Here is a 16,783-nt window from a genome sequence, read left to right on the forward strand (position 1 = left end):
GCTCCTCGCTGTGCCCAGCCTGAGGTAGGGCTCATCCCAAGACCCTGAGATCATGACCTAAGCCAAAACCAAGAGTCAGACACACAACCAACTGAGCCACCCAGGAACCCCAGTTGCCACATTTTTAAAAAGTAAAAACAAGTAGGTGAAATTTTAATATGATATTTTATTTAACTGAATGTATCCCAAATACTACCATTTCAACATGTACATATTACTTTTAAATGTACTGATGAAATATTTTTCATTTTTAGTTTTGTACTGTCTTTGAAATTTGGTATGCATTTTTAAAATTGAAATATAACTGACATAACATTGTAAAAAAAAAAAACCATACCAGTAATGTCTAATTTGAATATGTTAAGATTTCCCCAACTGTGAGAGCTCAGAATTGCTTCTTACCAATATAATAATTTGTCAATTGAAAAAAAAAAGGCAAGTTAGAGAAAAAGTAATCATTGTTCCACTAAATGTTGATGTTAGAGTAAGGGGTAAAATGATGATATATCTGCAAAGTGGGGCACCAAAAATCTGGAAAAAGTGATATGGCATATTCTCAAGAAGCTACATCATGATTATCAAGATATATTAAGTAAAACAGAGGAAAAGCTATATGACCATATGTTTTAAAATAGAAGAGGAGTGTTTATTTGTATATAAAGAAAAGATCTGTGGGAAGATAACCAAGAAATTGCAACATTTGAAATAGTCAAGGAAGATGGGCACCTGGCAGGCAGTAGAGCATGTGACTCTTGTCTAGGAGTTGTGAGTTCAAACCCCACCTTGGATGTAGATATTACTTTAAAAAAAACACACCTTAGAAATGTCCAAGAAGGTACATTAAGTGGCTTGATACTGGAGGTGGAAGGGAAACATTTTAAAACTTTGTAAACCATGTAAGTGTATTTCATATGAAAAAATAAATGAAACTCCTACAGTTAAAAAAAAACATAAATATCAAATTCATCATAAGTATGCGAAAGCCAACCATTTAGAGAAACCTAAAGGAATCATTCAGTGTACAAATATTACTTAAAAAGGAAATTAAATTGGTGTAATAAAAACATTAAAATAATTGATATTCAATGGAAAAGAAAAGGGAAAGTGACACAAAAACGTTAAAACATTTCAGTGCAGTACTAATATGAGATTTGAAAGTAAATAACTCCAAATATGTCATATAAGTACCTCCCTACAACACTTCCGAAAGACTGAAAAAATATTTATTAAAATTTATTTTGGGAAACAATTTCTATCATGCAAAGAAAAGTAATCTATTCACGCCAACTTTTAAAACTTTAAAAAGAGGAATGTTCCTGAAATAAATTCATTCTGCAAAGCGATTGTCTGCCACAAATTAAAATTAATTCTAAGAATAACTGTAGTATTTAGTAAATGAATTAGTACCAATACAAAACTTACATCTGAAGTGATGAGATAATAAGTATAAAACCATAATTTAAAATAAAAAGAAGAGAGAGGGAAATAATAAATATTAAAGATGTAAAACGAAAATTATTGTGAAAGATATTTTTGAGACTCACAGTGTCAGCAGAGCTGGGACCCTGAGGTAGGCTGGGACTGAAGGCCATGAGGTCGGTCTTGGGCGCGCCCTCCCCAGAGCACACCCGCTGCCGCCTCTGCTGCGAGTACGACCAGCTCCCCACCGCGCTGGAGCACACGAGCGTGGGCTTCCCAGGCCCGCACGCGCCCTCCCTGGGCGGAGCCGAGCACCGCAGCGCCGTGTACAGCAGCAGCGTGAGCACCAGCAGGCTGGACACCGCGCAGATGGCGACGATCAGGTACACGTTGACGTCCACCAGCGCCGTCTCGGCGCCAGCGGCGCCCGCCAACACCCGCGACGACGCCTTTGGCGCCTGGCCGCTCTCCACCAGCGACAGCAGCACGGTGGCCGTGGCCGTCAGCGCCGGCTCGCCGTGGTCCTTGACCAGCACCAGCAGGCGCTGGCGCGGCGGGTCCGCCTCGTCCAGCGGGCGCGTCGTGCTGATCTCGCCCGTGTACAGCGCCACGCGGAACGGGCTGCGCGCGGCCCCCGCCGCCGGCTGCAGCTCGAACGACAGCCACGCGTTGTAGCCGGAATCCGCGTCCACCGCGCGCACCTTCGCCACCACGTGGCCCGCGCCCACCGACCGCGACACCAGCTCGCTCAGCGCGCCGCCCGCGCCGCCCGCGCCAGGCCGCGGCAGCAGCGCGGGCGCGTTGTCGTTCTCGTCCAGCACGAACACCTGCAGCGTCACGTTGCTGCCCAGCGGAGGCACGCCCGCGTCGCGCGCGCTCACTTGGAACTGCAGCAGCTCCAGCTCCTCGTGGTCCAGCGGCTGCAGCGCGTACACCTTGCCGCTCTCCGCGTGCACCGACACGTAGCTCGACAGCGCACGCTCGCCCACGCGCCGCTCCACCAGCGAGTAGGACACCAGCGCGTTCTCCTGCGCGTCCGCGTCCCGCGCCGACACCGTGAAGATGTGGCAGCCGGGCGGGTTGTTCTCCTTCACGAACACCGTGTACTCGGGCTGCGCGAACGCCGGCGCGTTGTCGTTCACGTCCGCCACTTCCACGGACACGCTGGCCGTGGCGGAGAGCGGAGGCGAGCCTGCGTCCCGCGCTGTCACCACCAGCTCATAGTCCGACACGCTCTCGCGATCCAAGGCGCTGTCCAGCACCAGCGAATAGTAGTTCTTGAAGGTGGACACCAGCTTGAAGGGGACACGGGGTGTTAGTGAGCAGGTCACCTGCCCATTGAGACTGGAGTCGCGGTCAGACAGACTGATCAGGGCGATGACGGTCCCCACTGAAGCGTTTTCTTGTACCGGCAGAGATATGGAGGTTATGGCCATCTCTGGGGTATTATCATTCTCATCCAGGAGTTTTACTATTACTTTGCAGTGTCCAGTTAATGGGAATGGACTTCTATCTACAGCATCAATATTAATTTCATATAAATTACAGTCTTCGTAATCCAGTTCTCCCTTAACTCTTATTTCCCCACTATTCGAATCGATTATAAATTTAGATTTAACATTGTCAAGAACAAGATCACTAAAGAGATATACTATTTCCTTATTAATGCCGTCATCTGCATCCGAGGCGTTCAGTTTAATAACTAATGTCCCATTTGGTGCATTTTCTAATAATCTGATATTATAAACTGATTTATCAAATTTGGGGGCATTATCATTCGCATCCAATACGTTGATCAATAATTGAACTGTACCTGTTAGTTCAGGTTTTCCTCCATCAGTTGCAGTCAGTAATAAAAGATGTTCCTGGATTTCTTCCCGATCTACTGCTTTCTTTAAGACTAGCTCTAAAATGCTTGTTTCTTCTTCATTTGCTTTAACATCCAAATCAAAATATTCATTAGTATTTAGTTTGTATCTCAATTCTGCGTTTGCTCCGACATCCATATCAAATGCGCCCTCTAGCGGAAACCGGGAATCCACTATTCTCGACTCTAAAATAAATAATCTTTGTTCCTTTCGGAAGAACCTTGGCGGATTGTCGTTAATGTCCTTCACCTCCACCTCCACATGGAAAACCTGCAGCGGCCTGTCCACGATCACCTCCAGGTGGATGCTACACTCCGCGCTCCGCCCGCACAGCTCCTCCCGGTCGATCCGAGAATTCACAAACAAAATGCCATTCTGCAGATTTACCTCCAGAAGGTCTCTATGACCTTTGGATGCCACTCGGAAAAGGCGTGGCACCAGCTCCGCGAGCTCCAGTCCCAGGTCTTGCGCGATGCGGCCCACGAAGGTGCCGTGTTTGACCTCCTCCAGGACTGAGTAGTGGACCTGGCCGCTCCCGGCCTTCCAGACTGTGAGGAGCAGAAGCGAGAGCAGCAGGCGCCGGGAACCTGGACTTCTCTGGGAATATACCATCGCAAATACGTTGCAATTTTCAAATGTCTATTGTACTACAACAAGAATAGCTTTTGGAAACCTAATTCCCAATTTGCTATAATTTTTTTATTTGCTCACCTTTTCAGCTTCAGCAGCAGAGTAAAACACGGAGTAGCCTTTTCCTTTCTAAGGAAAATAAACTCACCGTATCCCTTTATTGGGAAAGAAAAAAAAAAAAAGCCAACCACCAAACTTGCGGTTTCCAGCGCCATCATGTGGATGAAAGCGTGAGTTTTTACTTTATTATGCTTTATTTGCCTTAGATTCGTTAAATATTTCCCAATTACAATGACTTTTAGGTGTTCTTTATTTTCCTCATCTCTAATATAAACGCATCGTTAAGACTATAATAAAGAATATCTGTTTTCATTAAAATATTGCAAAATCAATACTACTTTAGTCATGCCACACCAGTCTTTACTAGAGTAATTTGTATTGGTCTATTCCATTTAGGGAGTGGCTTTCTATAATTCCTAACTAAAATTAAAGGTTTTAGTTTTTCATTTATTTCCATATTTAAATATATCTTATTAAATTTCTTGAGTGTTTTCTATTATTTTCATGGGATGTTTGTACACTACTTCTATGTTATTCATGAAACAATTTTATATTCCTATTTGCAGCACTTAATATTGGCTTTTTGTTGATGTTATATTTAAAGTAACAAACTATTTGAATAGCGTTCTTGTGTGAGTTACTGTTTTCAAGTCTGATATTCAAATTGCTAAAAATCCATTTCTTTAATTTCTCCCTATATCACCTACTTTTAATGTTGACTAAAAAATCGTATGTGGAAATGTAAATTTTCTAGAAGCCAAAATCATAGTAAAAACACTTTTGGTCAGTATCTTGACACCATTTTTCAAATTAGAGGCATCTAAGCAGCATTTCTTCAACTACTGATAAATCACAGGTCATATAAACTGTGAAAGTACATATCTTTGTTTTAATGCAGCAAATCAAAATACTAATATTTTCCTGTAGATAGAGTACTCCATTAAATGTTTGAGTTCCAGTAAAAATTAAAACATTGAGAATAAACCTCATTACTAACTGGACTATGTTAATTTCATCTCTTTTTAATCACCCATTTGATTTACTGCATGATACCACTTAGACTTACTTATAAATATGACCAGAAGAAAATGTCCCAAAAGAAAATGTCACCAATTTTTTCCACTGAAAAATAATTTAACCTTCTGCTTGTGTATATACTACCTGGAACTCCTTAAATATTAAAAAATCCTCCTTACTTATGAAGACATTGGAGATCAATAATTCTATTACTTGACACTTTTACATGTAAAGCATAAACCCCAAATATATTCCTTAATTTTGGTTTAAGTTGCATGTAAGACTTGAAGTATTATTTTTGTGTCAATTTATAAAACAAATGTGGAAAATGATAATATAAAGAATAGTGAGAAGATAAATAAGAAATTACTAGAAAATACAAAATCATTTGAAATTCTTTTGCTTCCCAGTATTCAAAGTAGGCAAGAATTAGAATAATTTTACTGGATTCACTTCTTATATAATATTTAACAGTAAATTTAACATTCCCGGGGCACCTGGGTGGCTCAGTGGATTAAAGCCTCTGCCCCCAGCTCAGGTCATGATCCCAGGGTCCTGGGATCGAGCCCCACATCAGGTTCTCTGCTCAGCAGGGAACCTGCTTCCTCCTCTCTCTCTGCCTGCCTCTCTGCCTACTTGTGATCTCTCTCTGTCAAATAAATAAATAAAATCTTTAAAAAAAAAATTTAACATTCCCTTTAGTTTTTCAAAGATTCTTACTCTCTCTACTAATATGACTTTCTCCTTAGGACTCAGATTACCCAAACACCAAGGAATCTGAACACTAATCAATTTTCCAGATTACTTATCTGTTACCGATAATGATAATTGGAAAACATTTTAATATACAACAGCTAAAAAAACAAAAATAATAGTAAATGTGCTGAAAATATCATCAATTAAGGTTTATTTATCTTCTATTATGGAACCATGACTGATATGAAACTCCAAAACCATACTATAAATAAATTTATTTTTGAAAAAAGTAAATGTCAAGTATTTAACAGACAAACTGACAGTATGATGTTAACTATGTATGCATGGTGATTTACAGAATATTTTCAGTATATATTTCAACATTTTAAAAATATACACAATGGAAAAAATGGCATCAACAGTATCACATACTTGCTCATTTGTAATTTTTTTCATGTAAATATATAGATATTTCAAGAGAAAACAAGACTTTTGTCATTTGTCCCATCTTCACATCTGTTAAATAATATTTTTTTAAAGATTTTATTTATTTATTTGACAGAGAGAGATCACAAGTAGGCAGAGAGGCAGGCAGAGAGAGAGAGAGGGAAGCAGGCTCCCCGCTGAGCAGAGAGCCCGATGCGGGACTCAATCTCAGGACCCTGAGATCATGACCCGAGCCGAAGGCAGCGACTTAACCCACTGAGCCACCCAGACGCCCCTAATATTAAGTTTTTGAATTGCCATTTGCATTAGTCTTTCTTTTTTTTTTTTAATTTCTTTTCAGCATAACAGTATTCATTGTTTTTTCACCACACCCAGTGCTCCATGCAATCCGTGCCCTCCCTAATACCCACCACCTGGTTGCATTAGTCTTTCAATGCTCAACTGTTCTGGGGGAGGTTGAGTTCTCAATAATTAAAGACTCTCTTAAAAAAAAAAGATTCTCTTGTCTTAATTCCACAGACAACTCCATAGGTAGTGAAAATTCTTTAAATCTTCTTCCAAACCATTCTTTCAATCAAATATTATAGATTACCTTATTAACTGATCTTTTCACTTGCTAGTTTCTTTTTAATTTTTAAACTTTGTTACAGAAATTAAACTCCTTCCTTGACCATGAATTTAGGTTAAGAAAATCAGCTAGAGTTTTGAGGCATCTCTACTTAATACAATGGGAAGTATTCCAAGACAAAGCTATGCTAGAAAATTTAACTTTGCATTGGAATCTAGATGCCCTTCATTACCTACAAAACTCCAGAATAAAATTTTAATAAGCTATATTTCTCCCTTACCTGTAAAAATTTACATAGTTCTACCACATTGCCCAGAGACTACAGGTGAAGTTGCATCTTATAAGGATTTATAAATAATTTATGCAGCTGAGTCAAATTTGACCAAAAAATTAATTATAAAAAATTATCATATGAAAACACATTTGTGCATATGGTATATATCTTTACATTACTTTTTAATGGTTCATCATCCCTATAAAATACTGTGCTAAAATATTTATATTTTATATGCATTCTGGGGAGAAAAATCTGAGAGTAATTTCAAAGAACCTCTAAATGAAAAAGTAAAGTACATTAAGTATAATATTTACTCACAGTCCTATTGCCTTTCTAACTGCCAAATAGACTCATTTAAAAGTAGAAAGACACAAGAGAGCTAAAATTTAAAACTTTTGGTTCTATTATCTGTATTCACATTAATATCCGTGTAGCCTCAAGCAACTTTTTTGTCCTGGGCACAGTTTATTAATCATTTAATTGAGAGAAACTACGCTCTTTTAGGTCATATTAAGTTTTAAAATCCTAGATCAAGCAAGTAGAAACTTGCTGAGGTGTAAGATTCTTATATCATTAGCCAGTGTCCAAGGTGGAAAAGAAGAAAGCAGGGTAATTAAACAGTAATAAAATTCAATAAGCTTGGTTATTATGATTTAGTAGTGAGGAAGAAGAAACAAAGTTTCAAATAAGGTACAAAATTTCTATTCTATTAACTTTATTTCAAATACTACATAATAGAACTGGGAAGTGAGTGGGAAAGAAAAAATGTTCAGAAGATTCATAATGATAGACATCATTATAGGAGATAAAAAAGAAAAAGAAATAAAATACTTATTTTAAGTAAAACTTTTCCATAAATGCCCTAAATCTATATCTGTGAGATATTTATTTATGTTATCCACCTTTTAAGGAAAGTAATGACATCTACAACAATATAACTTCTCAAGTACAATATCCAAAACTCACTACAAAACTATCAGGCTTACCGAGCAAGAGGATCATGAGAAAAAAATATCACAGTGATCTGATAGAGCACAAATAAACTATGATTACTGTATTGAAATAAACACATACTAAAATAAGGAATTTTACCAGAAAACTGAAATCTATTTTCAAAAGGAAAACTACAATTCTAAAGCTAAAAAATTTCACAATTGAAGTTTAGAGTCCATTGATGATTTTAATAGTTGATTGAAGTAAGAAGAGAAAAGTGATAAATTAGAAGATTAGTCAGAACAAATGTCTAGCGTGTAATAAAGAGACCAAAAATTATCTTTAAAAAACAGAAAGGGGCTGGGGCGCCTGGGTGGCTCAGTGGGTTAAGCTGCTGCCTTCAGCTCAGGTCATGATCCCAGGGTTCTGGGATTAAGTCCAACATGGGGGGGGGGTCTCTCTGCTCAGCGGGGGTGGGGGGGGCCTGCTTCCCCCCCCACCTGACTCTCTGCCTACTTGTGATCTCTGTCAAATAAATAAATAAAATCTTAAAAAAAAAAGAAACAGAAAGTGGCATGGAAGATAGGAGAGATATGGTGAAAATATTTTACACACATATTCCTTGAGTTACAGAAGAAGAGGATAAAAAAAACATGACACAGAAGTGATACTTGAAGGCAGAATGCTGAAATTTTTTCTGCACTGATGAAAGACACAAAGCCACATATTCAAGAAGCTTTCAATCCTTCAAACAAGATAAAACCAAAGAAAACTAAAACAGCATATAATAAAGCCACTGAAAATCAAAAACTAAGAAAAGTATAAAAAGCAGCTGGAGGAAAATAAGAAGGGAACACTACCTGAACAATAAACTTGACAGCAATTTATTTCAAGAATGGCATTCATATTCAGGGATATCACCTTGAAAGTGCTCAGAAAAAAAATCAGTTTTAACTCAGAATTTGGTACTCAGCAACACTATTTTTCAAAAGTGATGATGAAATAAGCATCATTCTGATATAGAAAAAGTTAGAGAATGCTTAACCACCAGTAAAACAAACATTAAAGAATTTCTTCAGGAGAAAAATGATCCGAGAACGAACTGTACAAAACATGATAATTACATAATCTGTATGTAGAACAAATGTATAACTGAAAGGCATAATACCAAGCAAAAGTGGAAGCAGGCAAATGGAATTATTATTCAAGGTCCTACCATTGTCTGAAAGTGGTAAAAGGACTAATTTAATTTAAATTTTAATAAGTTATTAATGCTTATTTTAAAATCCAGAAAATCAATAAAGAAATTAGTAAAAGAGGGGTGCCTGGGTGGCTCAGTGGGTTAAAGCCTCTGCCTTCGGCTCAGGTCATGATCCCAGGGTCTTGGGATCGAGCCCCACGTCGGGCTCCTGCTCAGCGGGGAGCCTGCTTCCTCCTCTCTCTCTCTGCCTGCTTCTCTCTGCCTACTTGTGATTTCTGTCTGTCAAATAAATAAATAAAACCTTTTTAAAAAATTAGTAAAAGAATATACTGTATATTTGAAAAGATAATAGAGAAAATGAGTAATTAAAATATACTAATCCAGATAAAGATAATAAAGGAAGAGAAGTAGAAAGGAAATTTTAGGGATTATTTTAAACTACGCCAATCATAATTAATGATTCATCCTGAGCGTTTTTTAATTAGGAAGAAATTGATAGAATACAGAAAATAAAACTTTAGATTAAAAATCAAAATTAATAAAGGGTATTTAAAACTAACCTTTGAAAGGGAATCTCCAGTTGCTGGCTGCAGATCCTCTCTGTCGTTAGAGTCAGGTACACTGGGACTGAAAGCCATGAGGTCGGTCTTGGGCGCGCCCTCCCCAGAGCACACCCGCTGCCGCCTCTGCTGCGAGTACGACCAGCTCCCCACCGCGCTGGAGCACACGAGCGTGGGCTTCCCAGGCCCGCACGCGCCCTCCCTGGGCGGAGCCGAGCACCGCAGCGCCGTGTACAGCAGCAGCGTGAGCACCAGCAGGCTGGACACCGCGCAGATGGCGACGATCAGGTACACGTTGACGTCCACCAGCGCCGTCTCGGCGCCAGCGGCGCCCGCCAACACCCGCGACGACGCCTTTGGCGCCTGGCCGCTCTCCACCAGCGACAGCAGCACGGTGGCCGTGGCCGTCAGCGCCGGCGCGCCGTGGTCCTTGACCAGCACCAGCAGGCGCTGGCGCGGCGGGTCCGCCTCGTCCAGCGGGCGCGTCGTGCTGATCTCGCCCGTGTACAGCGCCACGCGGAACGGGCTGCGCGCGGCCCCCGCCGCCGGCTGCAGCTCGAACGACAGCCACGCGTTGTAGCCGGAATCCGCGTCCACCGCGCGCACCTTCGCCACCACGTGGCCCGCGCCCACCGACCGCGACACCAGCTCGCTCAGCGCGCCGCCCGCGCCGCCCGCGCCAGGCCGCGGCAGCAGCGCGGGCGCGTTGTCGTTCTCGTCCAGCACGAACACCTGCAGCGTCACGTTGCTGCCCAGCGGAGGCACGCCCGCGTCGCGCGCGCTCACTTGGAACTGCAGCAGCTCCAGCTCCTCGTGGTCCAGCGGCTGCAGCGCGTACACCTTGCCGCTCTCCGCGTGCACCGACACGTAGCTCGACAGCGCACGCTCGCCCACGCGCCGCTCCACCAGCGAGTAGGACACCAGCGCGTTCTCCTGCGCGTCCGCGTCCCGCGCCGACACCGTGAAGATGTGGCAGCCGGGCGGGTTGTTCTCCCTCACGAACACCGTGTACTCGGGCTGCGCGAACGCCGGCGCGTTGTCGTTCACGTCCGCCACTTCCACAGACACGCTGGCCGTGGCGGAGAGCGGAGGCGAGCCTGCGTCCCGCGCTGTCACCACCAGCTCATAGTCTGACACGCTCTCGCGATCCAAGGCGCTGTCCAGCACCAGCGAATAGTAGTTCTTGAAGGTGGACACCAGCTTGAAGGGAACGTGAGGTGACAGAGTACAGGTCAAGTGCCCGTTGGCACCTGAGTCGAGGTCATACACGCTGATGAGGGCGATGACGGTGCCTAATGGAGCGTCTTCTCTGATTGGGAGCGACAGGGACTTGAATTCCATTACTGGGACATTGTCATTGGTGTCCTCAACTTCCACCATAACTGTACAATGGCCAGAGAGTGGGGGTTGTCCTTTATCAATACTCTCTACAAGAATTTCATAGGATTTGCTCTCTTCAAAATCGATAGATCCCTTTACCATAATTTCTCCAGTAATTGGATCTATGCGAAACTTGGATTCCACATTTGGTAAAATATCAGTTGAGAATGAATAAATAATGTCCGCATTCGAGCCTTCATCTAAATCTGAGGCATTAAGTTTCATTACCGACGTTCCATTGGGAACATTTTCTGGTAATTTCACCGCATAGAGTGTTCTGTCGAAAGTTGGGGCATTGTCATTTGCGTCCAGCACTTTGATGAGTAACTGAACAGAGCCGGTCAGCTCAGGTTTCCCGCCATCAGTGGCTGTGAGAACTAAAAAAATCTCCGGAGCTGCTTCCCTGTCTAAAGATTTCCTTAACAGTAGCCCGAGACGTTTCACCCGCTCGTCATCTGACGGTTTTTCCAGCGAGAAATACTCGTTGGGGCTCAGTGTGTAGGTCAGCATAGCGTTAGCCCGGATATCTGCATCGGATGCGCCCTCTAGTGGAACCCGAGAGTCAACAGGCCTGGATTCTGCCATAAATAGATTCTTTTGCGTTCCAGGGAACACAGGCGGATTGTCATTAATATCCTTCACCTCCACCTCCACATGGAAAACCTGCAGCGGCCTGTCCACGATCACCTCCAGGTGGATGCTACACTCCAGACTCCGCCCGCACAGCTCCTCCCGGTCGATCCGAGAATTCACAAACAAAATGCCATTCTGCAGATTTACCTCTAGAAGGTCCCCGTGACCCTTGGATGCCACTCGGAACAGGCGTGGCACCAGCTCCGCGAGCTCCAGCCCCAAGTCCTGGGCGATGCGGCCCACGAAGGTGCCGTGTTTGGCCTCCTCCAGGACTGAGTAGTGAACCTGGCCACTCCCTGCTTCCCAGGCTGCGAGGAATAGAAGAGAGAGCAGCAAACGCCGGGATTCCTGGCTGCTTCCCCAGGAAAACTCCATCTCCAGCCCGCAGTGCTTTGTTTTTATTAAGGGATCTTGTTTCAAAATCAAGACAAATCTAACTGTTCAGTCCAATGACGCTGTATCCTCCATTTCTCAGTCTGAATAGTGGATGCAGCTTCTTTATAAGAGCAGAAGGGATTTTTTTTTCTTTCGTTGTAATATCAATTGTATGGTACAGAGCGACATCATGTGGCTCCAAACCGTAAGTAATGGATTCTGATACCGATAAGTGTTTTTTGAGATTTTATTTATTTATTTGACAGAGGGAGACAGCGAGAGAGGGAATACAAGCAGGGGGAGTGGGGAGGAGAAGCAGGCTTCCCGCTGAGCAGGGAGCCCGATGTGGGGCTCTATCCCAAGACGCTGGGATCATGACCTGAGCCAAAGGCAGACGCTTAAGGACTGAGACTTCTGGGCGCCCCCACCCCTAGTCTTTTTCTTTCAGCCATTCCGCATACTTTAGAAACACATTTTATATTATTAAGGTCCACGGGTTGTACTGTTGATTGACTGTGATCCTTAGTTTCACCACAGAGGCAGCTTTTACTTCAGTGGAAATCCTTTTTTCCACAAAGGTTTTAAGTATTTATAGAGACCTAGCTGTACTTGACACACACTTTGTAAACGTAGAATTGTTAAGTGTTGATTATGAAAATTCTTGACAGAGTTTGTGTGTTCCTGAGGATGGGGGGAAGTAGTTATTAATGATGACACAGTCTTCCTCTTTGGATTTCATATTTGTGGTGTTGAAGACTTCAGAGAATCCTCTGATCTAGGAAACCTCCAATGCCAAGAATAAGCCATTGAAAGATAACTTTAAAAATGCTGGGACATTTTAAAATGTCCTTTAAAAGGAAGAAAAATCACCAGCATTTAACTGAAAGTCGTTAATTCATCTAAGGGCCGAAAGTGCAAGGAGCGTTATAAAGGAAGTAGGATGTTGTGGTATATAATTGGTATGGGAAAGTATTGCAAGTGATTTTATTAACAAATACATTCACTTCCACAAGCAAGATTGGGTATTCTCAATTTGTCTCTTAGATTTATAAATCCTGTCTCTTAAATTTGTAAATCCTGTTCTCCAGTATCTAAGATGCATAAACTTCTGTGCTTATGTATTTTAGCCAAAGTGGATCATTTCCTGCTTCAAATATTATTTTTCACTTAAAAAACACTCATTTCATCCTCTAAGTACTATCCACCATTTCCAAATGCTTCACAAAGCAATTTTCCCTATTATATAACCATTTTAAAATTTACTGACCTCTTCATAAAATGAAGACTTTCATGAATAACCCAATTAAGCAGATACTTTTACTTTCTTTTATATACTATAGCATACAGATGGAATCATTTGGGTAATTTATTACATTAATATCTCTTGTAGGCATTTAGGTATGTGTGTCTAATGACATGGGTGTAATGTAAAAAGCACAAAGGTCCAAATAACTGGAAACTTCTTTTATGAAATATAAACTTTTATTTTTTATATGGACTTGATTTATTTAACTGATAAAGAGAGAGAGAGAGTTCAGAAGCAGGGGGAAGGACAGAGGGAGAGGGAGAAGCACGCTTCCTGCTGAGCAGGGAGCCCAACTCTGGTGCTCCATCCCAGGACCCTGAGATCATGACCTGAGCCGAAGGCAGAAGCTTAACTCACTAAGCCACCCAGGTGCCCCAAAATATGAACTTTTAAAGAGCATACTTGTGTCTTCTTAGTTTAAGAGCTCAGAATACAAACCTAGTATTTGCTGAATATTTACCTATAGAATAGTTTGGTTCTCTTCAATTGCCTAATAAAATGCATTAAATTAAGGTGGTCACAAAGCTGGTTAGGAAAATATTATGTCTCAGCAGCAGCCTCTATAATTTTCCAGAGACACAAAAATACTTTACTTTGCCCTAGTTAAGATATATTTAAGATATATTTCAATTTCCATATCAAAAACCTGGACTTTAGCTTAGTTTTCATACTGGTTCCTGGTAGTCATGATCTTAGACACATCCTGAATTTTAATACACAATGAAAAATTCTCAATCAGTAGAGCACAATATATTTTCCTGACATAAGGAAACTTAACACAAATGGACATGATGGTAAATATTTTCAAACTCTCTTTGCCTCTTACATTCATTCATAAACCTCTTTCCCTCATGGTTTATTGGAACAAAAAGATCAATCTACTGGAAATAGCTTCATGTTTCCACTTTATGAAGAGCCACACTCACACATATAAAAAACATCTTTTCTGAATTAAAACATGAATCAGAGTAATTTCTCTGTTTGAGGACCCAAAATGTAGATTTGTACAGAATGATCATAAATGTCAAACACACTGGAAGAAACCAAAAATGACTCCCTGTCCACTTACTTTCTTTTGAAAATAATTAAATGCATAGATGAGGAATGCAACAAAATATAAAGGATATTTATGTGAGAACTATTAGTATTCCTCTGGTGTAGCAGCAATTTATCTCTAAAGAGAAAAACTCAAAAGTCTTTAAAGTATCTTATTAATAGAGAATCTTATTAGACAAGAATTTGAAGAAGAGAGCTCAATTTGAAGATTGAAGTCCCACATCCTGGGAGAGAAGAACTTTGGATGACCCTATTAATTTCAACAGGATGAAAACCAGGCCAAATGAAAAAATATGTGAACTCAGGTGGGACAGGCTGTGGCTAAAACTTGATGGACAGGGGTTAACAAAGGACAGTGACAGAAAATGAAATGAAAACGGGAAAAAAGAGGATCATCTCTCTCTTGTATATGTTAGCCTCACCCACAATGTCACTGAGTATTAACCAGATTTCAGCAAGGAAGCTTGTACAGGAAGTAGGAAGTTGCAGTTATAATTTATGTAAAATCTTCCATATAATTGTATATACTGGAACCCAATGGCCTCCCAGAAGAAAGTTAATATTCTATTTTTATCTTTGATGGTTGAGAAATAATCACTTGTTTTCTAGTCTCTTATATAGCTAAAATTCGGTTTCCAGTGGCAAGGAAACTTGAATGGAAGTCCATTTATTTGGAGAAATTATCAAACGCCAAATAGGGAAATGACTACAAAATAATCTCATTTTGTATTATTTGGTTCCAGTTATTTGGAGTTTTATGTACTATGTAACACACATTAATGGACAAGCTGGTATTCAGAGGAAAACACTCAGGAGTAATAACATTAACTTATTGGAGTTTTTGAACATTAGCATATTTAATACTGCTTGCAAAATAGGTTAATGATTAATAAGTTTGCTATAGAATAGTCTTTTTTAAGATTAATTTTTTTTATCTTAGAGAGAGAGCAAGGGGTGGGGGGCAGAGGCAGAGGGTGACACAGTCTTAAAAAGACTCCCCGCTGGGGCGCCTGGGTGGCTCAGTGGGTTAAGCCTCAGGGTCCTGCGATCAAGCCCCATCTCCAGCTCTCTGCTCAGCAGGGAGCCTGCTTCCCCCTCCCCCTCTGCCCGCCTCTCTGCCTACTTGTGATCTCTCTCTCTCTCTGTGTGTCAAATAAATAAAATTAAAAATCTTAAAAAAAAATAGACTCCCCACTGAGGGTGGAGCCCCAGGAGGGGCTAAATCTCAGGACATTAAGACCAGAACCTGACCTGAAACCAAGAGTCAGATGCTTAACCAACTGTGATACCCAAGCTCCCCTAATAGTTTCTAAATTAGATGTAGAGTAGTATTCTCAACAAATTGTTCTGATGGAAATCAATTCTTTTTTTTTAAAGATTTTATTTATTTATTTGACAGACAGAGATCATAAGTAGGCAGAGAGGCAGACATAGAGAGAGGAGGAAGCAGGCTCCCTGCGGAGCAGAGAGCCTGATGTGGGGCTTGATCCCAGGACTCTGAGATCATGACCTGAGCTGAAGGCAGAGGCTTTAACCCACTGAGCCACCCAGGCGCCCCTGGAAATCAATTCTTAACAAAATTAATAACCTTTTAGAAAGAATATTTTGTAAATGATGATGTAGGGAAGAAAGTATAAAATTTCACTTCCTATTGATTTTTTCAATGCTTACTAGTAAAAGTAGTGAGAACCTTAAGATGTACAAAGATATGATTCTAAAGTAATAAAATTATTTTTATGGAGTGTGTGTGTATGTGGTTTTCTTTACCCAACTGGAAAACTAGCAACAATACAACATACTACCAAATGTGAGCACAAGGACTAAAATGAATCATGTTCAAGTAGAAAGAAAGAACTAAGACTCCACATAAATGAGTGAGTAAAAAAGTCTTCAGGGAGACAACAAGCTTAATAAACTAATATTTGGAACTGAAGATATAAAGAACAATCAGGAAGTGGTGAGATTTATGGTAAACTCATAAAATGGGCCAGTGACATTTGGACTAACACATGTAAGAAAGAATTCCAAATGAATTCCAAATGAAGCATTGAGCAAGGATTAGTACACCACAATTGGAGTTAAATATTCTAAACAGTACAATTCATCAAGGAAAATATATTTAGCTTCTATCCATACATTATCAATAAAATAATCCTACTACTGCACCTACTAACAACCACCACTACTACTACAATGAGAAAAACTACAAGTATTGTTCTCATTACTTAACTCCGATTCAGTTCAAAAACATTAGTCAAAAGAAATTCAAACATTTTAACCACAAAATCCTTGAAAACCAATTACCAAAAACATGTTCAAAAAGAGTAAAAACATTGAGGAATAATAAACAAGGGCAT

The 16,783-nt window shown here is 40.8% G+C and overlaps 1 protein-coding gene across 4 annotated transcripts in view; it reads right to left on the bottom strand.

Moving 5' to 3' along the window:
- Nucleotides 1–16,783, bottom strand: part of LOC308343024 (protocadherin alpha-C2) — a gene marked incomplete at both ends in the record, with an annotated part of 206,533 nt that overhangs the window by 178,858 nt on the left and 10,892 nt on the right. Inside the window, one exon of one of the 4 annotated variants that reach the window (XM_080803827.1) lies at nucleotides 9,677–12,079. The exons of 2 other annotated variants lie outside the window; for them this stretch is intronic. In XM_080803827.1, the coding sequence (XP_080659953.1) occupies nucleotides 9,677–12,064 (2,388 nt within the window). Of the gene's footprint in view, nucleotides 1–1,544; nucleotides 3,900–9,676; nucleotides 12,080–16,783 lie in introns of those variants that run through there. One more of the 4 variants, XM_080803825.1, reaches the window with a different exon arrangement.

This window comes from Martes martes (assembly GCF_963455335.1).
Source record: "Martes martes genome assembly, chromosome: 5".
In the NCBI taxonomy this organism is placed as follows: domain Eukaryota; kingdom Metazoa; phylum Chordata; class Mammalia; order Carnivora; family Mustelidae; genus Martes; species Martes martes.